The sequence below is a fragment of the Nyctibius grandis genome, chromosome 11 (genome assembly GCF_013368605.1).
Source record: "Nyctibius grandis isolate bNycGra1 chromosome 11, bNycGra1.pri, whole genome shotgun sequence".
Taxonomy (NCBI): Eukaryota; Metazoa; Chordata; class Aves; order Nyctibiiformes; family Nyctibiidae; genus Nyctibius; species Nyctibius grandis.
In genome coordinates, this window is record NC_090668.1 from 4,715,545 (window position 1) to 4,742,104 (window position 26,560).

At 57.9% G+C, this 26,560-nt stretch overlaps 1 protein-coding gene across 2 annotated transcripts in view; it reads right to left on the minus strand.

Annotated features, from left to right (window-relative positions):
- Window positions 1-4,865: 4,865 nt before the first annotated feature.
- The window catches only part of ZNF609 (zinc finger protein 609), a 77,465-nt gene continuing 55,770 nt past the window's right edge, over window positions 4,866-26,560 (minus strand). For both annotated transcript variants that reach the window (XM_068410458.1, XM_068410457.1), the window contains exons 3-10: window positions 20,969-21,191; window positions 11,831-11,918; window positions 9,092-11,444; window positions 8,400-8,766; window positions 8,054-8,229; window positions 7,194-7,410; window positions 6,920-6,998; window positions 4,866-6,729 (exon numbers count right to left, since the gene is read on the minus strand). In XM_068410458.1, the coding sequence (XP_068266559.1) occupies window positions 6,925-6,998; window positions 7,194-7,410; window positions 8,054-8,229; window positions 8,400-8,766; window positions 9,092-11,444; window positions 11,831-11,918; window positions 20,969-21,191 (3,498 nt within the window). In that variant the 3' untranslated portion in view covers window positions 4,866-6,729; window positions 6,920-6,924. The remainder of the gene's footprint in view (window positions 6,730-6,919; window positions 6,999-7,193; window positions 7,411-8,053; window positions 8,230-8,399; window positions 8,767-9,091; window positions 11,445-11,830; window positions 11,919-20,968; window positions 21,192-26,560) is intronic.

Consider the following 26,560-nt stretch of genomic DNA (forward strand, 5'->3'; position numbering starts at 1 on the left):
AGAGATCAGTTGAGAGGGAAGGATGGTCACCACCCCGGACCACCACCCCCGACCCCACGGCGTCCCGTGGGTCCTCTGTTGGTTCTCAGCAGTCGGGGGTGGGCACGCCGTAGGGTTGGCCCATCGCCAGGCTGTCGCCCGGTGTCCCGGACGGGTCTCTCCGGAGGGGGAATGTTTCCTTACCTGCCTGCCATGTGATGGTCCAAAGAGCCAGAAAAAAAGCTCAGGGGTAAGGAGCCAGGCCTGTGGCTGTCACCGCACCTCTGTTCTTCCTCCTCACCTTTCCAAAGAGATGATCTCCAGACTTGAGACACGGAGCTAACGGCTGTATCCAAACCAAAGGGGGTTGCGTGTGGGGGCAGGCGTGGATGGCAGCTCCCCTGGTCGTGGTGGGACGCTCACCCTCAGCGGGGGCTTTCCCAGGATGGTGGGATGGGGCCACGGTGCTCACGTTTCAACCCTGCCCCTTCTCGTGTTGGAGAGGGAGGTTGTGCTCTTGTCTTTGTGCCATGCGGATGTAACTTGGCGGGCTTGCTCCAACGAGGTGTGTGTGGAAAACACTCCTGATTAACACACGGCTCAGAGACTGGTGCCACCGTTGGAATTTTGGGTTCTTTGATCATGGGCAAGTTTATATGGCACCTGGTCTGCTGGTGACTGATGGAGTACATCCGTCTCAGGGGGAAAAGGATCCTCACACAGGAGTTGGTGGGGCTCATTGAAAGGGGGAAGGGGATAAAACCAGGCTCACTAGAGATGAGCCTAAGGGCAGCCTTCAGACTACTGTCCTGCTCGAGGTGGATAATGGTGGTACATGGGGCAATAATAACCCAGGGCTCACTAATAAGTTAGTAACCGTGGAAGTGGCCAGGAATGGTCAGATAGCAAGAGTGAAAACTGGTGGGTTAACTCCCTCTCTGAAATGTGTTGAGTTCTGTCCGGGGCTGGAGGGGGAGGTAGAAGAGGTTGAAAGCTTGTGGGTAAGAACTAAGGGACATGCAAAGGGGAGTGAGACTGTTGGGGGGGTCTACTATAGACCACCAAACCAAGAACATGTTGATGAGGCCTTCTACAGACAACTGGAGGTAGCCTCTAGAACACGCTCCTTGGTGCTCATGGGTGACTTCAATCACCCTGATATTTGTTGGGAAGCCCACACAGCTGGCCACGTTCAGTCAAAAAGGCTCTTGCAGGGTCTTTAATCCTAAGACCAGCCCTTGTGATCTCCAGACCCTGGATGTAGGAGATGAGGCCTGGAGGAGGGAAGACTCTCCATTAGTCAGTGAAGACTGGGTTAGTGATCAGTTATGGAAATGGAATACACACAAGTCCATGGGCCCCGATGAGATGCACCCAAGAGTGTTGAGAGAACTGGCTGATGTTGCTCTACCACTCTCCATCATTTTCACAAGATCGTGGCAAACAGGAGAGGTGCCCGAGGACTGGAGGAAGGCCAGTGTCACGCCAGTCTTCAAAAAAGGCAAGAAGGAAGATCCAGCAAACTACAGACCAGTCAGCCTCACCTCCATCCCTGGAAAAATGATGGAGTGGCTCATTCTGGAGGTCACCTCTAAGCACATGGAAGAGAAGAAGGTTATCAAGAGCAGTCAGCATGGATTTACCAAGGAGAACTCATGCTTGACTAACCTGATAGCATTCTGTGATGTCGTGACTGAATGGGTAGATGCAGGGAGACCAGTGGATGTGGTCTACCTTGATCTTAGCAAGGCGTTTGACACAGTTTCCCATAACATCCTCGTGAGCAAGCTCAGGAAGTGAGAGGTAGAAGAACAGACGGTGAGATGGATTAAGAACTGGCTACACAATAGAGCCCAAAGGGTGGTAATCAATGGTGCCAAGTCCAGCTGGAGACCTGGAACTAGTGGAGTCCCCCAAGGATCAGTGCTGGGTCCAGTCCTGTTCAACATCTTCATCAACGACCTTGATGAAGGGACAAAGTGTCTTCTCAGCAAATTTGCTGATGATCTGAAGCTGGGAGGTTTGGCTGATACACCTGAAGGCTGTGTGGCCATTCAGCGTGATTTGGACAGGCTGGAGAGCTGGGCAAAGAGGAACCTAATGAGGTTCAATAAGAATAAGTGCAGAGTCCTGCACCTGGGAAGGAGTAATAAAATGCACCAGTCCAGGTTAGGAGGTGATCTGCTAGAGAGCAGCTCCATGGAGAAGGACCTTGGAGTCCTGGTGGACAAGTTTTCCATGGGACAGCGATGTGCCCTTGTGGCCAAGAAGGCCAATGGGATCCTGGGGTGCATTAAGAAGAGTGTGTCCAGCAGATCAAGGGAGGTCCTCCTCCCCCTCTACTCTACTCTGGTGAGACCTCACCTGGAGTATTGTGTTCAGTTCTGGGCTCCCCAGTTCAAGAGGGACAGAGATCTACTGGAGAGAGTCCAACGGAGGGCTACGAGGATGATAAAGGGACTGGAACACCTGCCTTAGGAGGAAAGGTTGAGAGACCTGGGGCTTTTTAGTCTGGAGAAGAGAAAACTGAGAGGGGATCTGATTAATGTGTATCAATATATGAGGGCTGGGTGTCAAGAGGAAAGGGGCAACCTCTTGTCACTTGTGCCCTGCGATAGGCCAAGGGGCAATGGATGCAAGCGAGAGCACAGGAAGTTCAACCTCAACATGAGGAAGAACTTCTTTACTGTAAGGGTTACAGAGCACTGGAACAGGCTCCCCAGAGAGGTGGTGGAGTCTCCTTCTCTGGAGACTTTCAAGACCCGTCTGGATGCGTTCCTGTGTAATCGGCCCTAGACTGGTCCTGCTCTGGCAGGGGGGTTGGACTCGATGATCTCCAGAGGTCCCTTCCAACCCCTAACATTCTATGACTTTATGAAGGCCACACGAGAAGGGTGTATTTGTAAGCTGTGCCCTGAGCTCTCTTCCTGGCCTGGCTGCTTGTGTGTGGACTTGTCTTTATGTGCTTTGTTGTGCTCTCACCCTTCGGTGGAGGATCTCTGTTCAAAGCCGAAGCCGAGCCATTCCATAAACGTCACGGTCAGTGTTTTCTGTTTGGGGCAGAGAGGTGGGGCTGGGATACAACTTTGTGTGAATAAATCATCTTAAAGTTTGTGTCTCTTTTTCCCTCCAATGAAATGAAAGGGCTGGTGGCTCTACTCGCTCTTCAATGGGGCATTAAATCCTAAGCCTGGTTTAAAATTAGGGGCTGTGCTGCTGGGAACATCTCTACCCTAGCTTTGACTGTGGGTTAGTCCTTCTAGCATAGGCATTGTCCCTCCTGTCCTTGCTCCAGGTGCAAGGCAGAGAGAGAGAGGAGACCTCCCACCTACTCCCTAGATGAAACAATGCTTGATTTGTTGTTCTGCCCTTTAAAATGCCAAGTTTTAGCCCTTCTTTTACAAGGGAATGTTTACGAGGGCATGGAGTGATTGGACAAGGGAAAATGGTTTTAAACTGCAAGAGGGGAGATTGAGATGAGATATTAGGAAGAAATTCTTTGCTGTGAAGGTGGTGAGACCCTGGCCCAGGTTGCCCAGAGAAGCTGTGGCTGCCCCCTCCCTGGCAGTGTTCAAGGCCAGGTTGGATGGGGCTTGGAGCAACCTGGTCTAGTGGAAGGTGTCCCTGCCTGTGGCAGGGGGGTTGGAACTGGATGGGCTTTAAGGTCCCTTCCAACCCAAACCATTTTATGGTTCTACGATTCTCGTAGCTGGAGCTGCCCCAGCTCCAGGGCTACTGGAGGTGGCTCCAGGGCCCTGCTGCCACCCCACGGTGCTCCACCACTAGCACAACCCTAATGTGATGGGGTGGGAACTGCTTTGCTCCTTCCTGACTGGTCAAGTGCAAGGTCCTGGTCATGGGAGCTTGGAGTGAGGATGAGCTGAGCTCGTTAATAAGCCGCGGTTACAAGGCTGTGCCAGTGCATGTGCTGCGCTGACAAGCACCAAAGACTCTCCTGGCTCAAGCAAGTGTGGTCAAATGTAGCTCTGGAGGTCTCAGATCACCGAGCAGCTTCAGAAATACCCTCTTGAAAAAAAAAAAAAATCTAAAAGGTGCTTCTGAGTTCTCTGGGTGCTGCCTCCTGCACAGGTCACCTCCACTGCGGAGCCCAGCTCTGCCCTGTGGCCAGATTGAAGGGTGCTGAGGGGAACAGGACCTGCTGCCCCACTGGGCCACCCCACTGGGCCACCCTACCACAGCCCTGGTGGCCGTGGTCCAATGAAGCTGGGCATCAGGAACAGCGCATCTGCTTAAGGCCTCTCAGATGCCCCAGAGATGGGGACCCACCTCCCCCACCCATCACCCCCCACCCCAAAAATTGCTGGTCACAACTTTTGGGGATGAAGGACCAGAATTTGGGGGAGCAGGAAGAAAAAGCCACCCTCACAGGTTTGTGATTGTCTCTGAAAAAGATTTATTCTCTCTCCTTGCCCAAATGTACAAAGGCAAGAAGAGCACAGTTTGTGTATATATATATATATATTTTTATATATATATATTAAAAAAAAAAAAAACACCAAGGAACTTGGTATTAATGTACAACTTTACAGAAGGGCAGAACCAGGAAGACTGAAATGAAACCCAACACAGCAACGTCAATGGAAACAAGAGCTATAAACACCAACGGTCCGACGCCCTGGCCGGCCGCCCTCGGGGCCTGGTGGGCAGGGGACCCCCCCCCCCAGCAGAGGGGCTGAGCTGGGGGAAGAACTGACCAGGAAAGAGAAAAAAAAAACCCTGAAAACCCATCAAACCTCAAACCTATTCTGCTTTAAACTGGTGTTTCTTCTAACACCTGAAGGGAGACTCAACTGGGAAGATGGGGAGTAGCCCCCAACCCCCTGGCAAAGCCTGTGGCACCCCCCATCACCCCCAGCCCAGCCGCCCTCCTCTGCACCCCTGGAGCCGCGGGTAGGCCCTGGCCATGCCGGGAGCCGGGACCAGCCAAGGCTGGAGGTCGGAGCAGCCGGTGGGACGCTCCTCCACGGGTGGGATGCGGGGCTCCCCCCAGCACCCCGACCCCGCCGGTGCCCAGCCCGGCGGCTGCATGTGGCTCCGTGCCAGGCGCGGGGGGTCAAGCTGCCGCTTGGCATCACCCGCCCTGTCCCCAAGGTCCCCGCGGCCCCGTCTCCTTGCGAAGACAACGAAGAGTAGAAGAAAAATGAGTCGAACACTAAGAACAGGCCGGGGCCAGCACGCTGCCAGCACCTGAACCAGGGCCGAGCCCAGCGAGCGCCTCCTTTCCAACTGGGTGAAGTGGGATGGGAGGGGGGGAAAAACAGGGAAAGAAAACAAAACCCAAAACAACAGCTTTCAAACAATTGCTTTTTACAGTATGTACAGAGCCCGGCGGGCAGAGCATCCCGGTACAGCGGCCCCGCGGGGCCGGGTGCGACACGGACACACACACACACCCGAGAGCGATGGATCCCCCTTTGCCCCCCGGCCGGGCGGCGGGGGCGAGAGCCGGGGCGGCCCGGCTGCTGCGGGGCCGAGGTAGAGCAGCACCCCGGGGAGAGCCGCTCTGGGGCTGGGGGAGCAGAGGACCAGAAAGCCCCTGTCCTCAGGTGCTGGGGAGCAGCCAGGAGCGGGGAGCGGCTTCCTCCGGGGCCTGGTGCCCCGAGCCTCAGCGCAAGGCCGGAGCGGGGACCGGCACGACCCCGAGTGCCTCCGGCAGAGCCTGAATGTGCTTGTTCCTCTCTGGGCTCTGCCCACGGCCTGGGGAAGCCGCCTGAAAAGCAGAAGGTGGGCGCGAAGGGGAGCTGCAGCCCTCGCCCCCTCCTGCCCCGAGCGTGACGGGCTGCCCCGGGGTTTGAGGAGCATTTGGGGCAGGGGGAGCAGAGGAAAGGCCGGGGGGTGGGTTTGCAGAGTCACAGCTCAGAAACCAACTCGAAATCCACGGGCGTGAGCTTCAGGCAGGTCTGGAGCGTGCGAGGCGCTGGGGAGGAGGAGCCCTGGCAGCCGGCTGGGCCATGGGCGCAGCCCCCAGCTCTGCACCCGGCTGTCCCCTGCCCCGCCGAGCCCCAGCCACCCCGGGGGAGGGCACAGTCTGCTTCGCCGGGGCCAAGAGCAGCCCCCAGCTCCCCCAACCCACCGCCCCAGGGGCTCCTGCCCGTGCAGGCGCAGAGCGGTGGGTGCTGCGGGGTGCAGGATCGGCCGTGGGACTGGGAGAGGGTGCACCCCACACGCAGCACGTCCCCGTGCCCCACAGCCGCCTCCGGCCAGGCTGACAGCCACCCCCCAGGCTCACACCAGCCCCCCAACACACGCCTCGGCTCTGCATCAGCCAGCCCTTCCTTTCCCGCGACTCCACGCTCCAAGGAGCGGGCAGGAGAAGTGCCCCTGCCTGCCCCCAGTCCCGTGGCGCTCAGCCCCAGCGCGAAGCAGCAGCAGCTCGCAGAGACGCGGCAGGGGGGGTCCCAAATCCATCGAAAAAAACCTCAGTGCTTCCGTTTCCTCTTCATATGCACCAGGCGGGTGAGTCGCCTCCATCCCCAGCGCCGGTGCCCAGTAGAATAAATACTTCCGCAGGTACCAGCTCGCCCGCTCACCAAAGGGAAGGGTGTGGGGGGGGGTCAGCATGTGTCCGACGGGGCGGGGGAGAAGACAGAGTCTGCCTCGGGATCGCGGCAGGAACGTCAAGCCGAACAATTAACACCATTCAACTGATGTCTAAAGGAGTCTCCAGCGCTTCCCCATGTGAGCCAGTCACATGTCACGTACAGCCCAGGTGTCCCGGCGCCTCACGTCCTGCCACGACCCAAGCTCAAGTCAGCTCCCGCCGCCACCGGCAGCCCCGTGCGAGCCCTGGGGCGACGGGGCACACCCCAAACCCTCTGCCCCTCCAGGGCACCCCGCCTGTGCACCCATCCTGGCCACCTCCGCCCCAGCCCGGTTGCCCACGGGTGGCCGTGGCGGTGCCGCGGGAGGAGAGCCTTACCGTTCTCACCTCCGGGGAGGTGGGTATAGGGAGGGAGCAGAGCCTTGCTGGCTGGCAACGATGGCTGTGGAGGAGAGACCTGTGGGGGAGAAGCGGTGTCAGGAGCCAGCAGCCCGGGACGGGCACCCAGGGGGAGCCAGAAAGAACCAGATTTGGTCAAAGCAAAGCTCGGCCCAAGGGCTGATGCCACCCAAAGGTGGTTACGGCTCCTTCCCGGCTCCCCCGAGCCGTGCCCGCTGCCCAGCTGGGTGCCTGGGTGACGTTGGGCCCTCACCTGTTGCATAGGGCAGGTTGTACTGTGCCGGCAGCAGCGAGTACCCGAGGTGGTGGTGGTGGTGGTGCGTTGAGAGCAGGCGCTGAGATGGCGAGGTCCGGGGCCGGTCGGTGCTCCTCTCTCCCCCGCCGGCTCCTCCGACGCTGCTACAGCTCCCGCTGCCCCCCACGACCCCGCAGCCGCTGCGGTCCCGCTCCTGAGACGTCTTCTCACTTATCTGGAGAGGAGGAAGCAGAGGCACGCTGAGGGATGCAGAGACACGCAGGGGGGTTGGAACTAGATGATCTTTAAGGTCCCTTCCAACCCAAACCGCTCTGTGATTCTATGATTCTATGCGACCCGCTGCCCTGGGGCGCAGGGCACCAGCAGACCCACAGCGGGCACTCGAGGCTGCCCATCAGGACAATATTCCCCCAGCCTGGCTCCCTGTGAGCCACCGGATGGCCAGTGACCAGCCCAAAAGCGGTGGAGGGGACGCAGGTTCCGTTTGAGGGCAGCTCTTGCCTCACTGTGTCAAAGCTCCATCTCCCAGGAGATTGTGATCCTACACTGCCGTGGGACAGAGACAGCCCCTGCACCCCACCCACCAGCTCCAGGGCTGAGGACAAGTGTCGCCCAGTCACTGCAGGGCCTGCAGGAGCCCCGGTGCTTCTCTGGGCCAACCCTGCCCGCAGGTTTGGTTCATTCATCCCAAAGGGGCTGTGTTGTGGCATTACTCCACGGCCCCAAGTCTCCTACAGCAGCAGGAACAGCAAAAACCCACAGCATGTAGAGTCGCTCCGGGCTGGTTATAGGATCCAGGGACCGTCCCGAAGCTCGTGCCCGGAGCTGGGCAAAGCCAGCGCCTTCCCGACCCTCACCGTGGGCGATTTGCTCTTGTAGTGGCTGGCGTGCTGCTGCAGGATGTCCAGGGCCTTGGACTCCGAGCTGGATTTACAGCTCACGCTGGGGCTGGCTCGGGACTTGTCGCTGTCGTCGCTGCCAGACGCCTTGCTGCCGTACGGGGAGAAGGAGTAGCTGGAGGGGAGGTATGATCCTGGGGGGAGGAGAACAGGCAGCAGTCAGGGCATGAGGCGTCTTCGGGCAGCACAGCATGAGCACGCAGCTCCGTACGTGTGCCTCCAGGATGGCCCAGAGCCATTTCCCCGCTCCAGGAGCAGGGACAGCCTGGGAAGGGACGTCCCCAAGGAGACCCCGGCCCCGTACCTGGGTAATTCTGCATCATGACGGTGGGCATGGCGCGGTAGCTGGGGTGGTTGGGGTCGTACGACTGGCTGTAGGAGTAGCCATGCATGTAAGGGATGTAGGACTGATGCTGCGTGAGGGGTGAAGATACGGGGACGTGGACGCTGGGCCTGGGGTCCTTCCCCACCATGCGAGTCTCCTCGGTGGGGGTCAGTTTGCACTCGGAGCTCGTGCTCTCCTTCCCGTCCTCCTTGGACGTGGCTTCTTTGCTTCGATTTCTTTCCTCCTTCAACTTGCGGTCCCTCTCCTCTTTCCACCGCTCGTCCTCCGTCTTGATGTCCGAGTACTTCGCCGGGTACACGTAGGTCCACATCCGGGGCTCAGCTTCCTGCAAGAACCAGCCAACCATCAACGTGGCTACCTCCTCCCGGCCCTGCCTGCCCCAAAACCAGGCTGGGTTTGGAGGAGACCAGTGAACCCCACTCCCCTTCCCCAGCCTCTCCTTGGCCCAGCCGTGGCCTCCCAGCCCCATCCTTTTGCTGGCCCAAACAGAACCTCACAGGGTCGCATCACGAGCAGAGGACAACACGTGTTCTCTGCCGTGATGGCCCCGGCAAACCTCTGCAGCGAAGCCATGGTGAGGGGCTTCCTCCAGGAGAAAGCCCACCGCCAGGCTGGCGGGCAGGACTGAGCGGGCAGTGAGTGGGCATTACCTGTCTGTACCAGAGCACAGGGTCCACCTCCGCTTGCCGTCCGCACTCGGAGCCAGCCTTCGTCTCGGCGGTCTCCTTCCCAAGGTGGCCGGCCTCGCTCAGCTTCACCTTGAGCCCCTCGGCGACCTGGCTGCCGGACAGCTTGGACGAGTCCTCCAGCTTGGGGATGATGACGGATTTGGCCATGTCGGGACCTCCCTGCTCCTTGGCCTTGCTCAGCCCCGACTTGACGAGGTCCGTGAGGCTCGGGGCCTTGGTGAGCGTCGGAGGCATGGGCGGCTTTTGCTTCCACTCCTCTTTGAGCGCCGCCTCCCTCTCCTTCAAGCTCAGCTCCGCTTTCTTCTCCAGCCCTCGCTGCTGCTGCTGCTCCAGGCTCTGCCGCTGCTTCTGCTGCTCCTCGTACTGCTGGCGGTAGGCAGGGTTGGTGCTCAGCAGGTGAGCGTGGTAGCCCTGCTCGTTGTAGCCGTAGGGGGGCACGTAGGCGTACTGGTTGTAGTAGAGGGACTGCATGTACATGTTGGGACGCTGCTGGATGACCGAGGGCTGCTGGCTGGAGCCACCAAGCTCTGCCTTCTTCTCCTCGCAGCCCTCGCTCTTCACCTTCACCTCCAGGTTCTCCTGCTCCTCGTCCTTCTTCAGCTTCAAGGCCTGCGTCTCGGCCGCGGCCTGGCCGCCGGGGTTCAAGGGCCCCGGGCTGGCCTGGGGGTAGCCAGGGGAATAGTACGTTTCAAAGCCTTGGTAATAGGGAGACTCTTTGCTCTGCGGTTGTGGGGGAAAAAGAGCTTTTTTGGCGCCTTCCTTGACCAGCTGCTCCGGATCCTTCGCCTTCACACTCTCCAGCTTGCCCTCTCCGTCCTCCCCGGCGTCGGAGATGTCCGAGTAGGCTGGGCTGTTGGTCTTCACCGAGCTGGCCTCTGCCCCGTTCTGGGTGACGACGTGCAGCGGGGTCATGGGTTGGGCTGGGTTGGTGTTCTCCAGCCTGCTGGCACCACCGATGGAGGGGCTCGGGGCGTTGTCGGTGAAGCTGTAGATTTTATCTGCCTCGGCCTTGATGCTGGCGAGCCGGCTCTGGTGGGGGTCGGACGAGCCGTTCAGCAGCCCCTCGCCCTTCGTCCCCAGGTCGCTGGATTCCCCCCGGAACGGGCTCTTGCCTTCCTCCGCTCTGCAGACTTTGCCAGGAGTCAGAGGGTTTTCTGCCTCCTTGGGCTCCTTCTTCTTCTTGTCCTTCTTTTTCTTCTCCTTGGAAGGGGTGAGGGCAGGGTTGACCGTGAAGGGCTCTCCCATCACCGTAGGCTTGGGCTGGATGGGTTTGAGCTGAGGGCTGTTGGGCATGGTCTGCACCACGGTGGTGGCAAGGCCCGTGGAGGAACCGGGGCTGGCTGTGGTGAGGGTGGCTGTCTGGAAGGTGTAAATGGGCTGGGGGGGGATGGCTGGCGCGATGGGCCTGGCGGACTTCAAGCTTTTGGAAGGGATCTTCTCCGACTTAGCACCAGATGCCTTCTTGGACTTGTCCTTATCAACACATCGCTTCTCCAGAGAGTCAAAGCCGTCATTACTTGTCTCATCGGCCACCGAGGGACCATCCTCGGAGCCGTCATTGGACAGGGCACCCAGGTCGGTGTCTCCTTCCCCACCCAGCTTCTTCTTGCAGGGGACCTTGGCGCTGAACTTGCTGGACGGGGAGGGACTGTGGGGCTCCATCAAGCGCACCTTGGGGGTGGCCGAGCGAGCCGGCGAGAGCGAGCCCTTCTGAGAGACGGCGGCGCCGTTGCAGCTCCCGATGTCCGCGTGCAGGGAGGGCTCCTCGCCGTACTCGCTGTCCACGTCCGCCTCCAGCTTGCTGTCGTCGTCCGTGTGCGCGTGGGCCTGGTGGTACTTCAGCCCGTTGATGTGCTTGTACTTCTTGTTACAGTTTGGGTGGGGACAGTCGATGAGGATGGGAGAAGGGCAGTTGCGGTCGAGGACAGCCGGCTCCACCTTGACCGCGGCGGGTGGCACGGCCGCCGAGCCCATCGAGTTCGTGCGCACGCGTTTGCTGCCCTTGGAGTCCTCCGAGCTGGAGTTCAGCTCCATGTCGGAGAGGGGTTTGCTCTTCCGCTTGGTCACGGAGGAGGAACTGGCCTTCACGTCCTCGGCCGTGCCGCCGGGCGGCGTGCGGTGGTCCGAGGAGTTCTGGCTTCCCCGGCGCCCTTTGCTGTTGGCTCCCGCCCGGGTCTTGCTGCTGTTGCTGGTCCCTTTGCTCTCCGAGGCGGCGGCGGTCTCGTTGACGGGCGTGTTGCTGTTGGGGCGCATGCGTTTGCCCCTGCCCCGGCCGTTGCGCATCTCCAGGTCGCTGGTTGGAGAGTCGCAGAACCTGCCGGGAGGAGGAGAAGGAGGTTTTAACGGGGACACGGCCATGCTGGACTACATCGTCCCCACTGCATGGTGGGGATCCCCTTCCTCCCCTCACTATCAACCCTGCAGGCTCGTCCCCCCCACTGACCAGTAAAGAGGAACCGGAGAGGCCCATTGGCACATGCTCAACCATATCCAGTCTCCAGGACAAGGGAGCCTACGACCGCGGAGGTCAAGAGCCACGGGAGCAGCTCGGTTGGGCAAGGATGCCAACTCCCACGGCAGCCCCACGGGCACGGGGCAGAGCGGACCAGGTGCCACGGGGGCCATATGTGGCTGGGTTTGCCCTCTGCCCCCGGGCAAAGGGGGCTGAGACAGCGCTGCCGGACCCCACCAGCTGCTTACCGGGGAGGCGCCCAGTCGTGCTGCGTGCAGTCCAGCAGAGTCCCCACGTACGTCTTGTTCCTCCACGTGACGTTGACCACCAGCATGCCTGTAAGGCGAGGGCAGAGGGTCAGACGGGGGCAGGCGTGACCCCACGGTGTCTCGCCCTTCCCTGGACATTGGGCGAAGGGGGATCCACCCCTCGAGACACGCAGGAGGAAGAGCTCAGCTCTAGGGCTGGAGGAAGGCGGACAAGGGGTCTTGGGCATTCAGGAGATGTGAGACCCCAGGCTCCGGGCTGAAGAGACACCAAGATGGGAGCTGGAGACCCCTGGCTCATCCCTTCCCTCAACTCTGGCCAGTGTCCACCCAACCTCTCCTCCTTGAGCTGCTCAGCCCCCTTCCCTCTTCTCATGGCGATGCTAAAACCAGCGACCCCCCAAGGGCTGCAGGATTTGGAGGGGGGTCTGAAGACCCACGTTGGCTCCATGGGCACTTGGGTAGGGTAGGGAAGGCGATTTCTGAGGAGCAAGGGCTGGGAACCCCCTGAGGCAGCTGCAAGCAGCCCCCAGCAAGGCTGTAGACCCCACCATGGAGCTGCAGACCCCCCCCCAGTAGGTCTATGACCCCCCCTATGCATGACCACAGGAACAGGCTGTGGTTGCCACTAGATGGCAAGCTGAGCCCAGCATCCAGCACAGGCGTGAAAACCCAACCTTGGGGGAACAACCCTCGTCCCCACGCTTCGCTTTGCTCCTGCACCCTCCCCGGGACACCCATCAGCCCCGTATCTCTGCCTTGGTGAACCCTCCACGGGGCCGCATCTCCTCCCATCACAGAGCAAAGGCATCCAGGCAGTGGGAAAATGGTGCTTCCAGCTTTTTCCCACCAATTCAAGAAGAGAAGATTAACGCTGAATTAATTTGACCGTGAGCGGAGCCCGTTGCGTCAAGCACATTTATCTGAGCAAGGTAAAACTCGGGAGGTAAGAAACTCGTTTGCAAGGGTTGATGAGCACGGGGAGACATACGGCTGCGCAGCCCCGGGAGATGGATGGAGCTGAGGGAGCCCAGAGCAGCTGTGCCTGAAGCACGTTTATAAATCTCAGCCCGTAGCCCCCGTCGTGCCGTGCCAGCAGCCAGCTGCAGGCTTCCGACAGGGGATGATATAATATCCAGAGCCAAGGTCCAACACGTGGAAGGAGAAATGAAATGCTTGTCTTGTCTTCTTCTCCTCCTGGAAAATGTTGGGTGCTACGGAGGTCGTGGGAAGACACGGTGCTGACCTACAGCCGGCTCACCCTGGTGAGCGGGAGGAGAGGCCGGGTCCTGCCCTCGAAGGAAGGTGCTGGGGACCTGCCTTAACACGGAGGTGGCTGGGACATGATGCCGGAGATGACACGGGGTAGAAACGAGTGGAGAAACCAACTGCTGGGAGCCCGCAGCCCCACGCAGAGAGAGAATCACAGAATGGTTAAGGGTTGGAAGGGACCTCTGGAGATCATCCAGTCCAACCCCCTGCCAAAGCACGGTCACCCAGAGCACGTTGCACACGGTTGTGTCCAGGTGGGTTTTGAGTATCTCCAGAGAAGGAGACTCCCCACCCTCCCTGGGCAGCCTGTGCCAGGGCTCTGGCACCCTCAAAGTAACGAAGTTCCTCCTCGTATTCAGATGGAACCTCCCATGTTTCAGTTTGTGCCCGTTGCCCCTTGTCCTGTCGCTGGGCACCACTGAGAAGAGTCTGGCCCCATCCCCTTGACACCCACCCCTAAGGTATTTGTAAGCATTGATAAGATCCCCCCTCAGTCTTGCCTTCCCTAGGCTGAACAGCCCCAGCTCCCTCACCCTCTCCTCGTAAGAGATGCTTCAGTCCTCTGACCATCTCCGTACCCCTCCGCTGGACTCTCTCCAGTAGTTCCTTGTCTGTCTTGAACTGGGGGGCCCAGAACTGCGCACAGTTACTCCAGGTGTGGCCTCACCAGGGCCGTGTAGAGAGGGAGGAGAACCTCCCTTGACCTGCTGGCCACACTCTTCCTCACACACCCCAGGACACCATTGGCCTTCCTGGCCACAATCGCACATTGCTGGCTCATGGGGAACTTGTTGTCCACCAGAACGTGGCTTTTTTTGGCAGGCAGGAGCCTGTCCCCCCCTTTTCTTAAAACCCAGGGAAGCTGCCGGCCGCATCCTGCAGCCCAACCCAAACCCACCATCTCCACGGGATGCTCCCAGGAGCCCTAGAAGGACCAAGCGCCACTGAGGGACCAGCAGCCCCAACCCGAACCCCATCCCAGGGACCAGCTCATCCTTCCCAGCCACGGGGCTCGGAGAAACGGCTCCCACCGCCCTCCCCACCGCGCAGCCAGCGCCGGTTCGAGCCCTCTCTGAAGCCGGCGAAGACCGCGCGCCGCTGGAAGTTAATTGCACGACAAGTGCGATATTAGAGAGGACGTGCTGGCACCTCTCACGGGAGAGAGATGAAAGACGAAGGGGCGCAGCAAGCCGGCGCGCAGCCGTCCCTCCCTTCCCCGTCGGAGCGTCAACCCTCCGACACACACCAGCCTATATTTAACCCGCTGCAACCAATCGTACCAAATCCCCTCCTAATCCTCCAACAATAACCCAGGACAATTTAAACCCTGGGGATAGATCCTAAGCAGCTTTTTTTCCACCCGCCACGTCCCCCCCTCCTGCGGCAGGATGATGAGCAGGCGTGGGCAGGGCAAGGGCGGGCAGCGAGAAGGCAATGCCCTCGCGTCCCCAAGGCTGGAGATGTTCTTGCAGAGGAGGAAGCCCACTCCAGCTCCACCTGGTTTCACAGGAAGGTGACACTTTCACAGAATCAATCAGGTCGGAAGAGCCCTCTGGGATCATCGAGTCCAACCATTGCCCTGACACCACCATGGCAACTAGACCATGGCACTAAGTGTCATGTCCAGGCTTTTCTTAAACCCCTCCAGAGATGGTGACTCCACCACCTCCCTGGGCAGCCCCTTCCAATGGCTAATGACCCTTGCTGAGAAGAAATGCTTCCTAATGTCCAACCTGAACCTCCCCTGGCGAAGCTTGAGGCTGTGTCCTCTTGTCCTATCGCTAGTTGCCTTTGGATGCTCTTTAGCAATCGATACCACCCAAATCGGGGTGGAAACCACTCAGCATCCCAGTCACCCCAGTGCTCACGTCACCGCAGAGTCGTAGGCAGGCAGGAAAAATTAATGGTGGGTTGATGGTGCCGGGTTGCTGTCGAGGAAGATGGTGTAAGAGATGATCCATTTTTACAGGATTAAGAGATGAAGGGAGCTTGGGGATGCAAAAAAGCACCATCTGGTCCTTGTATGGTCCCTGCATGGGTGCTCTGTAGCAGCGGAGCTGAGGCTCGGTGGGTGCACCCAGCTGGTGGGGACATGGGATGGACAACACTGCATGAAGTTCTCCGTCCCAACGCAGCCCTAAATTAGACCAGACTAAGCCTTTCTGATGGATAGCCCATGCTGGGACGCAGCTCTTCCACGTTAAAATGTAGGTGGTGGTGTCTGCTTGCAGACCAGAAGCCACCGCATCAGGGGAAGAAACGTGCCCCAGGTCCCCCCCAAGCACCCTGGGGTACATTTCTCCCCTTTGCAAAGACAAAGCCCCCAAGCCCAACCAAGAACATCTCCAAACCCTGCTGAGAAACCACCGTGCCAGCACTAGCAGCAAGCAGGGATGCCCTCAGACCCATGCATGGCCAGTTCATCGCGTGGCTCAACGCCACCCACCCATGATGCTACTGAGCTGTGTCCACCAAGGCCAGGTCCTCAAGCATCATGGGGACTGTTAGAGTGCTTGGAGGAGTAAGGAGATGTTGCCTCTCCAGCTGGAGAGGACACCCGCTGAGAACTCTCCTAGCTTTCTGCTAATTTTGGGGTGCAGGGGACCTCTGCAAGGCAATGGCACAACAGCTGGTGGCATTTCCCACTCTGAGGAGAAGGAGTTTGCCTGCAGGTCCATGAACCAGCTCAGATCCAGGGTCGGTGTAGTCCCACATCCCATCTGCAGCGGTAAGCAGGGATCCAACCTGCACTGATCCTGCTCCAGGGCTCCACCAAGCCTCCAGCACCTGGAGGTATTCAAGGTCCTTCTTCCATGAATTCCCCTCCAGCTGCATCACTTCTGGGGTGCTCCAGCTTTGGGATGCCTCTTCTTCCATGAAGTCCTCCTCCAGCTGCATCACTTTTGGGATGCTCCAGCTTTGCCATAAGCCCTGCTTGTAGTGCCCAGGCTCTAGGACACACCACCCAAAGCCGTTGCACGGCCGTCATGCAACAGCTCTGCTGCTGCTGCTGCCAGGAGAGGGGAGGACACCACGGGGCAGGGGATGGCCAACACAAGGGCCACTTCACCCAGCGAGGAGAGAACACTTGGCATTTACCATCCTGGGCAAAACAGGCTCGACTGGGGAAGTTAATTTAATTTATTACCAATCAAATCAGAGTAGGATAATGAGAAAGAAAAACTAATCTTAACACACCTTCCCCTCACCCCTCCCTTCTTCCCAGGCTCAACTTCCCTCCCGAATTCTCCACCTCTGCCCCCAAGTAGCACAGAGGTTGTGGTCAGTTCATCACATGTCTCTGCTGCTCCTTCCTCCGTGCTCTCTTCCCTTGCTCTATTGTGGGCTCCCTCCCACAGGAGATAGTCCTCCACCAACTTCTCCAACGTGCATCCTTCCCACGGGCTGCAGTTCTTCACAAACTGCTCCAGCGTGGGTCCTTTCCATGGGGTGCAGTCCTTCAGGAACAAACTGCTCCAGCGTGGGTCCCCCACAGGTCCCACCAGAAGACCTGCTCCAATGTGGGCTCCTCTCCACAGGCCGCAGCTCCTGCCAGGATCCTGCCCTAGTGCAAGTTCTCCATGGGCTGCAGCTTCCTTCAGGGCACATCCACCTGCTCCAGTGTGGGGCCCTCCACGGGCTGCAGGTGGATATCTGCTCCACCATGGACCTCCATGGGCTGCAGGGGGCCAGCCTGCCTCACCGTGGTCTTCATCATGGATCCCTGGCTGTCTAACGCCCTGCTGTCCAAGGGACAGGACTACGAGAGGGGCCTCAGATGCTGGAGCATGGAAAAAGCAGCAGGAAAACCTTCAGCTTGGGTCACACCAAGGGACAAGGAGCCAGCAAGGGTGTGTTTGTGGGTCCCGGTGACCAAAGTGACTGCGGGAAGTCGCACCACTTGTCATTAATCTCATGGGATGGGCATGTAGTTCCCCGGGAGCCGCTGAACACGCAAAACACCCACTGCCACGTTCCTGCCCTAACCCCACAACAAGCGTCCACCTTTGGTAACAGCGATGACATGACTACGAGAGAGGCCCTGAAATCATCCTGCAAGAGGATGGCCCGTCCCACTGCAACCCACGCCAGCCAGCACCCACGTGGAATTAGGGGCCGCAGCTCCCTCTCCATGGCCTGAAGCCCATCCAAAAGATACCTCCAGGATTTTGGGGACCTTGGTGCCTCCCAAGGCTTGGAAGGGCAGGCAGAGCACAGCCACGGCACCAAGCCCCTGGGGCCACCTGCAAGCAGCCCAGACCTCCATCTTCACGCTCCCAGAGAAGGAAGGCAAGAAGAATCCAAACCAATTTAGCAAGAGGAATCCAAACCAATTTAGCTCCCAGGAAAGCGTGGCAGAGGAGCCTGCAGCTCGAGAGCCTCCTTGTAAACAAGCCCTTTAATCCAGCGCTCGGCAGCTCAAGCAGGAGCTCCAGCTGGTATCACCTGGGGGCAGCTCCAGACGCGCCTCAGGGAGATGGATGCGAGCACTAGTCCTGTCTGGAGCAGAATATTGCTCACCTGTTGATAAAAGAGCCTCGGTACAAAGCCGACAGATGCTCTGAGAGCAATAAGCGGTGCGTTAGCTCTCCTCCAGCTCCCCACACTGTCAAGCCAGCAGCTATCAGACACGAAGCAGCGGCGCCGGGGGACGACGCGTAATAAAGCTCCGCTCCTCTCCGCCGACACGCATATTCCCGCTCCTCACCCTTGCTGCATCAGCCTTAAAAACTCACCTCCTGTTCCGGGGTTTGAGTACACACAGCTACGAAGACCAGAACATGTACGTAGCGGATGGTGTAGCCCCCTCTGAAGCGCCAAAGCCCACCCATAAGCAGTGCAATCTTGGCATGTCCCCCCTTTAAAACATCCACAGGGGCAAAGAGCTTCCTCATGGTTACGGTAAAACCTTCCACTCTCTATTTCTTCAGTTGAGGGGAGACGCTTGCTGCATCACTAAACATTTCACAAACTCTGGGTTTGGACAGCCAGGTCCAGTATCTCCTCCAGCATGGCTCTTGACCTCCCCCTTGGTCAAAGGGGTTGTTTAGCCTGGGGTTGTTTAGCCTGGAGAAGAGGAGGCTCAGAGGTGACCTTAGTGCAGTCTACAACTACCTGAAGGGAGGTTGTAGTGAAGTGGGAGTCGGCCTCTTCTCCCAGGCAACTAGTGATAGGACAAGAGGACACAGCCTCAAGCTTCGCCAGGGGAGGTTCAGGCTGGACATTAGGAAGCATTTCTTCTCAGCAAGGGTCATTAGACATTGGAAGGGGCTGCCCAGGGAGGTGGTGGAGGCACCATCTCTGGAGGGGTTTAAGAAAAGCCTGGACATGGCACTTAGTGCCATGGTCTAGTTGACAGGGTGGTGTCAGGGCAATGGTTGGACTCGATGATCCCAGAGGGCTCTTCCAACCTGGTTGATTCTGTGATTACCAATGGGAAGGCAGGAGAGAGATGGCAGGCAGGAAACAGGGACAGTTTCACCCTGACCTTTCACTCGAGGATGAAAGATGCCGCTACAAGAGGAGCCAACATGTGCAGCAGACCAGAAGTGACCAAAGGCAACAGCGGGATTTGTCTTCTGCAGGGTAAAAGTCATCACTCCCGACGGTGGCAACCAAGCAGCAGCTGGCGGAGAAGGATCTTTACACGAGTTTATGGAATTACTGCAAGACTAAAAATAGCCAGGCTGCGGGGAATGGCAGGGCATCTCCGAGGCACGCTCCCAAACGGTGGCTGCGGAAGCAAGGGGTAATGCAGACGGACAGGTAGACAGGCCGTGGAGCTTCGCAGTGGGGTGAGGAGCAGGAGAAAAGGGAGAAGAATCAGAAACAGCTCTCACTTCACTGCCTCTCAACCAGGAATTCATGGGGGGAAGGATGTTTTTGCACTCTCTGCCTCAAGGATGCTCTGTTCATCCCTCCTGGTATGGCCACATGGGCTCCTCTGCCCACCATGAGCCTCTACTCCTGATTTCCACGCAAAAAAAACCCCTACATGGTCCAAGCTCTCATCAGCTTTGCCACTGCCTGTGGGGGTCTGCAGCAGTCCTGGGATTTTCAGTGAACTCTGCAGCTCCGGGCTTTTGGGTTGAGGGAAATCACACCAGAATGACACACTGGTGGGGATGGGGAGATGGTGGGGGGCTCAGTGTGCAGCCCCAGAAGCGAGGGGTGCTGATGCTCCTCTGCACTGCTGCATGGCCCAACACTCAGCCTGGCCGTGCCTCAGTTTCCCTAGCTGAAGGTATCTTCTTGTAAAGCGATCAGAGTCTTTGCAGACACCGAACAAGCAGTGCCAGCATGCTGGTATCTCAGCAGAAGACCTTCCACAGGTTTCCTCGGAGCAGATCCCTCAGCCCTGGGGTGCGCGGAGCAGGGCCCCTGAACGCTCCTGCTTCGTGTTTCCTTGTCCCCACCAGCAAGCCTAGCTCGAAGAAGAGGATCCTTGGGCCTGAGTTTACAAGGTGTCGCGTCCTTCTGCCTCAGAGCAGCAGCAAAGACACACTTACAGCTCCCAGCTGCCTCAACCTGGATGAGTTTGTCCATACTGAGCAGACGGTGAAGCAAAGAGGGCAGAGAAGTGTGAGGTAGCTGGAGGTCCCCATCCCAAGCGAGCACGTCCCAGTCTCCCCCACCATGATCCATGCTCTCTTCCCTTCCCAAACATCTCAGGTCACAACGTTCTTCCCAGCAGAAACAATTTCAGTGGTCACCAGTTCCACATCAGGGGCCTTCGCAGCACTTGGTCCTGCGCCAACTGCAGTTTCAAAACCAGTTTCCCAGTAGGGAGAGAGGAAAGGCAAACTGGGCCCATCCCTGTCTTCCCAAGGCACGGGGTAAGAAGGGAACCCCCGTGGCAGCAGCTATGGAAACGTGGGTTTCAGTTCAGCTTCCATCAGAGATGACGAAGACAGTCGCAGTGAAGAGCAGCCAGGGGATTAAGGCCAACAGTTTCGTTCCCTGCAGGCAACGATAGAAGAGCAGGAGCAGACATCCAAGAGGAGCTCTTGGTTACATGGCCGAGATGAACCATCAGTTGGCCTCCACCACCGCTGCTCTTTCTCACCTTTGAGCTTCTAGGTTCTGTTTCTGCTTCCAGACCCCAGCTGAAGACGGACACAAACACGAGGAGCTCACCCTGAGCCTCCTGAAGCAGAAACCTCCAGCATCTCAACAAGGCTGGAGGGAAGGCCAGGTTCCAGCACTCACCATGGTCCTCTGAGCCACCTATTCATCCCCGCGCTGCTTGGCAGAGCCCCAACAGCAACGAAAACCCATCAAAGGACCTGGGAAAGCGAACCAAGCTGTGCGCAGATGAGATGAGCTCCAGCGGGGGGAAAAAAAAAAAGATTCAATTGGCTTGGCACGAGAGATGAGAGCCTGATCCCCCGCCGAGTCGATTTTGAAAGCTCTGCTGGGGTTTTTTAATCCAGCCGGAGATTTCTGCCGCCTCCCAGGGTTCGAGCGTTTTTGCGACAGACCTTCAGGTTACCAAGCAGAAACAAAGTCAACTCCATCGAGTTCTCGCGCAGGCTGGCACGGCCTTTCCTCTGGCACCTCCAGAACAAGTCAGCTCTTGTCGAAACGGCAGCTTAGATTTTTGCCCGTTGTCTGGGCGAGGGGATAACGCAACGCGTTGGGCTGACGCCAAGTTTTGGCCCGTTACTCCCTTTGCTGGACAGATCAAGGGCTGCTCCCACACAGCTCCTCTGTCCTGACCACCCAGATGGTGGGGGGAAAGCCCAGGACGTGCCAAGAAGCAACACAGCAGGGACACGGGAAGGAAGAGATCGCTGTAACTCCAAAATGACATTGCAGGAGAGCAAAAAACTCTCCGGTGACACTTACCGTCCTCCGTCTCTTGCCAGACAATGCCCTCCAGGTTCACGCTGGTCCCGGGCTCGCAGGGGCCCAGGCACTCGGGCTCGGTGGCCAGGGCCACGTCGCAGGTGTTCACTCCCACCGAACGGGTGCGTACCATGATCTGCTCGCAAGGCGACGAGATGTCGTTGACGACGGGGACGAGGAGGTGCAAGGGCAACACCGCAGGCGTAGAGACCGGAGACTCCATCTGTGGGGAAGGAGAAACACGCCGGTCACCGTCAGGAATACAGGAAGGAGAACAAGTATCAACAGGCATCTACATTCCTGGAGAACCTCAAGCCCAGGGCTGCCACCTTCTCAATGCCTGTGCCAGCAGGCAGTTCAAGTCCCACACCCCATCAGAGGGCAAGGATCTCACAGGTCTCTCCTACCCTGGCATGCCCATACCCACGTAAACCTGAAGAGCCGGCACTTTGTAGTCATATAGATCACACCCAAAAGTCCCTCCACAGGAGATATCTGCTCTCCCGCTTGAAAGAGTTTGTGCCAAGTTCCTTCCCCGACCGCTTTTGCTGGTGCAATCACCCCCGGTGAGGATGCCTTTTGGCTACTGCTCAGATGTTAACGCAGTCAATGACTTTGGACCTGATGGCTCATTAGAAGAAAAAAAAAAATTACAGGCTTCTGCTCAACTGGCAGGACAGGACAAACGAGCAGCGGTCTCCCTCCAGCACCCATGAAAACCAACATCCTCCTCCTCCCAAATCTACCCTGTGACCACCTGAAGACGCAGGTGTTCAGATCACATCCCTCTGCGCAAGTATCCGCTTCGGAGCCCGATCCAGCCGACGGCCGAGCCAACTGCACCAGCTTTGCGCATGGAAACCATCTCTCATGGCCAGAGCCAGGCTTGGAAAGCCAACAAGCCAATGTGCCAAGTGAAACCACGGCCAAGTCACCCCACCGCTGACAAGCCAAGGTCCTTGGCCGCTCTGCCACGCTAGCAGATTACAGCAGCGTTAGGAGAAGGATGGCTGATGGGCTGATTGTGCTGCTGGCCAAGGGAAGGGGAAGGTGGAGACCTTCCTGTCCTTCAGGGTTCGTCAGCCAAGCCAGCCACAGTCAGTCATCCCCTCGCTTTGGCTCACGAGGCTTTGCAGCAGTTTTGGGGCTGGCTGCTCATCCTCTTCTCAGACCTGCTCTCGTTATGGTTTATGATCTTGATAAGATACCGAGCAACCTCAAAAGAGAAGCACACCAAGGAAACTAATCAAATCATCAGCGAGCGCTGACCTGAGCTTCGGTTTCAAGCAAGGGAAGATCCCTCTAGAGCATCCAGCACTACACCAAGAGGTGTCCTAAGCCTCTGCTGAGGAGAGATGATTATAACCCTGGAGAGGCCAAGCTTGCTGGACACCAAGAGTGGACATGGACACCAGCCCATGAGCGCTTCCCAGCCTCGCTGCTGGCTCTCCTTGGCCAATGCTGCTGACAGCTACCAAATGGTTAGATTCCCACCCTGAACTGGCATCCCAGCCCTGACCAGCTGCCAAAATTATCTGCTCCCTCTCTTGCTCACGCGCTCCATCCTTCAAGCAAGATAAATAACTCCAGCAGAAGCTTGCACGTCCAAACTCGCCTGCCCCACGCAATATGGTGCCTGCACCCGCAGCAAGTGGCTGGAGCATCCCATCTCCCCATCAACTCATGACCCCACAAAGCTTCTCTGCACCCTCAGCGACACAAACACCATCCACGAGTGGAGAAGGTGCAAGAGGCAAATCTCTGGGCAGAGGAGCAGAGAGGACAACATCGCATCTGCCCAGTGGCTTCTGCCTGTTCCCATGGGGGTGGCTATGGACAGGGGACACAAACATGACCCCTGTGGAGAACTGAGATCTTCTGGGTCTGCCAGCAGAAGAACACAAAGCACTTTTTGTCTGCGTGCCTGAAGCCCTCTCCTTGTCCTCCTGCATCCGTTCTCTCGCCATAGCACATCCACCTCACTGAGCGTTAACGATGGCCTGGAGGTCTCAAGCAGCAGTGGCTGGACCACAGGGTCCCCTCTGCCAGCAGCACAGCTCGTGCTCCACAGCTCTTCTCCCCACACATCACCTCCAACCTCCCACCAGCAGGACCAGCTCTCCCCTAGGAGCCCATCCTCAGCTCTCCATCCCCACCCCGCCCCACGACTGGTGCCCCAGCTGCATCCCATGGGATTTGAGAATCACAGAATCAATCAGGTTGGAAGAGACCTCTGGGATCATCGAGTCCAACCACTGCCCTGACACCACCATGGCAACTAGACCAGGGCACTAAGTGCCATGTCCAGGCTTTTCTTAAACACATCCAGAGATGGGGACTCCACCACCTCCCTGGGCAGCCCCTTCCAATGGCTAATGACCCTTGCTGAGAAGAAATGCTTCCTAATGTCCAACCTGAACCTCCCCTGGTGAAGCTTGAGGCTGTGTCCTCTTGTCCTATCGCGAGTTGCCCGGGAGAAGAGGCCAACTCCCACTCCACTACAACCTCCCTTCAGGTAGTTGTAGACTGCAATAAGGTCACCTCTGAGCCTCCTCTTCTCCAGGCTAAACAACCCCAGCTCCCTCAGCCGTTCCTCGGAGGTCAGACCCTCCAGACCCTTCACCAGCTTGGTCACCCTCCTCTGGACTCGCTAAAAGGGTGGTTTTGGCATATAAAACCCCCAGGAGCCTGCTGGAGAGGAGGGCTGCGCATCTCGGCAGATCCAGGGCAAGAAAGATGCTCCAAGGAAGAGCGAGGTTCCTTGGAAGGGGCTCAAGAAAACAAAGCGCTCCTCAACACCACGTTTTGCAACCCAAAAGTGAGCGTCCAGCAGTGAAACAGCCGGAGAGGAACCAGGCAGGGCTTTGGTGGGCAGCAGGAAAAGCCCAGGTGGCGGTGGGGAGCGGAGGCTGCGCGCGCACATCGAGGACCTGCGGGTTTTGAAACCGTTCAGCTTCCTCCCACTTTGCGACACAAACCACAGCACAGCACAAGAGCGTTTAATTACAGTTCCAGCTCTGCTAATTATCGCCCGGTCACATTCGTAATCTGCATTACGCCACGGTGCATAATAAGCAGCTCGTTGAGATCTCTCTAATAAGCGAGGCGGCTTGATGGGATTTCATATTTCACCCTGCACTGGAACAAACAGAGCCTCGTTTAGCAACCGTGGGGAGACGAGGCGGCTCTCCTGCTCCCCTGCCCACGGCTCAAGAGCAAAATAAAAAGGCCCAGGGTGGCTCTCCAAGGGCGAGGGCAGGAACGGAGCCGCCTCGCTGGGACACAGCCCAGAAAAGCCGAAAGCCACGCCGGAGGCAGAGACAGATGGATCAATCCCTGAATCCATCCCCCCCTGCATGTGTCTTATCTCCCGGTGCCACGGCTTTTCATCCTCCTGCTTTATCGAGCGAGGTCAGCAGACCCACGGTGGCCTTCACATCTCCTCCAGCTAGCGGAGATACCCGGTTCCTCGCTGCTGGAGGGAGCTTGTACGTCTCCAGCAACCCCTCTGCAAGAGTGACGTGGGGTGAAGCTTCCCCGTACCGGCGCTGGCCGTCCGCGTCCGCCCGCTGCCGCCTCCCCTAATGAAAGCCCTTTGTGTTTCTCGTGGAGGCTTTCCCATCACGAGGAACGTGCTTTCACCACCGCCGAGGACAGAAGTGGAATGGAGCCAAGCCCGGCGGCAGCCAGCACAAGCGCTGCTCGATGGGGGAAAAAAGCAAATCCATCGAGAGCCCAACATGATGCCGGTCCTGGGGAAAGAGCTCCGGGTGGGTAATTAAAACCTACCCCTCGTCAGAGCCCTCGCTCAAAGGTGGGAGGGGGCCCCACGGGAAGGGAAGCGGTGGTGCTGGCATGCGGAGATGCACACAAAGCAGCTCCTGCCATCTTAGAGCTGTGCCAGCGCAGCTTCGTTAACATCAGTCACCGTTAAGGGGACTTCACAGCAGCAATTAGCTAAAGGGAGAAAGAGAAGAGGGCACAACAAAAATAAAACCACCATACTCGTTTCGATGCCAACCCCTAAACCACCCAGACCACCCACGCAGATTTATGAGCATTTTGGTTTGCTCCCAATAATCAAAGTCAACTGGGCAAGAAAAGCGCATTTTTGAGCCATAAAAGCCAACAGGGATGCCAAAAACCCAGAGAAGAGCAACCAGCAGAGAGATTTGTGGTGCATCTACAAGGACAGAGAAGGTGGGAACAACCACGTGGTGTAGGGCACCCACAGAGCTGCACCCCGTTTGCCAGTGAGGACCTTGAAGTGGTCAGCATGAGACCACTGATGCATCTGAGATGGTGTTCGGCTTCCAGTGTACCCCCACATTAACGAGCTACGCAGCACGGTGGCCCATTTTTCTCATCTAGAAGGGTCCTTCAACTCCTGCAAACACAGACAACAAAAGCCAAGAGGGAGCCTCATAAGGTCACAAACTCTTAGCTGCCGTGTGCCAGGAGACAAAACATGGACCAAAAGTGCTCCAACACAAGAGCATTGCTTGGGGCTGCAGCCAGCGCTTTCCATGTCACTACATGGCTCAGCCCAAGGTCTGGGAGCTTTGATGTTCAGCTCTGGGGCCCCCAACATAAGAAGGACACGGAGATGTTGGAGCGAGTCCAGAGGAGGCCACGAAGATGATCCGAGGGCTGGAGCACCTCTGCTCTGGAGACAGGCTGAGAGAGTTGGGGCCGTTCAGCCTGAAGAAGAGAAGGCTGCGGGGAGACCTTCTAGCACCTTCCAGTACCTGAAGGGGCTACAGGAAAGCTGGAGAGGGGCTTTTGACAAGGGCATGGAGTGACAGGATGAGGGGGAACGGTTTTAAACTGAAAGAGGGGAGATTGAGATGAGATATGAGGAAGAAATTCTTTGCTGTGAGGGTGGTGAGACCCTGGCCCAGGTTGCCCAGAGAAGCTGCGGCTGCCCCCTCCCTGGCAGTGTTCAAGGCCAGGTTGGATGGGGCTTGGAGCAACCTGGTCTGGTGGAAGGTGTCCCTGCCCGTGGCAGGGGGGTTGGAACTGGATGATCTTTAAGGTCCCTTCCAACCCAAACCATTCTATGATTCTACATTGTTACCCTTGTCTTCCTTTGTCACCAAATCCCCAAGAGCTTTGCTTTTTCAGAGTAGGACCTGGGAACACGAGCTTCCAACCCTTGAAGAGAGATAACCAGGGAGCAGATCCATCCAGTTGATGAGCATCTTTGGTGGGCATCTCAAAACCACAGCACCCGAGGTGCCTCTCCTCCAGCACCAGTGACCTCAGCAAGGATTTCAAAGAGGAACCAGTCTTCTCCAATCTGACCCCCCAAAGCTGGGTATGCAGAGCCTGAAGACAAATCCCTTTGTTGGCATCGGTGCCCACCACGCCTACGATTCAATCTTGAATCTCCTTGCAAGCATTGCTCAATAAGCTCCAATAGACTCACCCAGAGCTCCCAGTCATGTCTCCCAGTGACAACATCCCAACGCACTGGAGGCACACAACCCCAGGCAGCATGGAGGAGGCTCCAGAAGATCCCCTTCCTAAATAGCACGGGTGGCAATGAACCCTGACTGGATTTGTCTGGGTCCCAGCAAGAAAGTAGCCAAT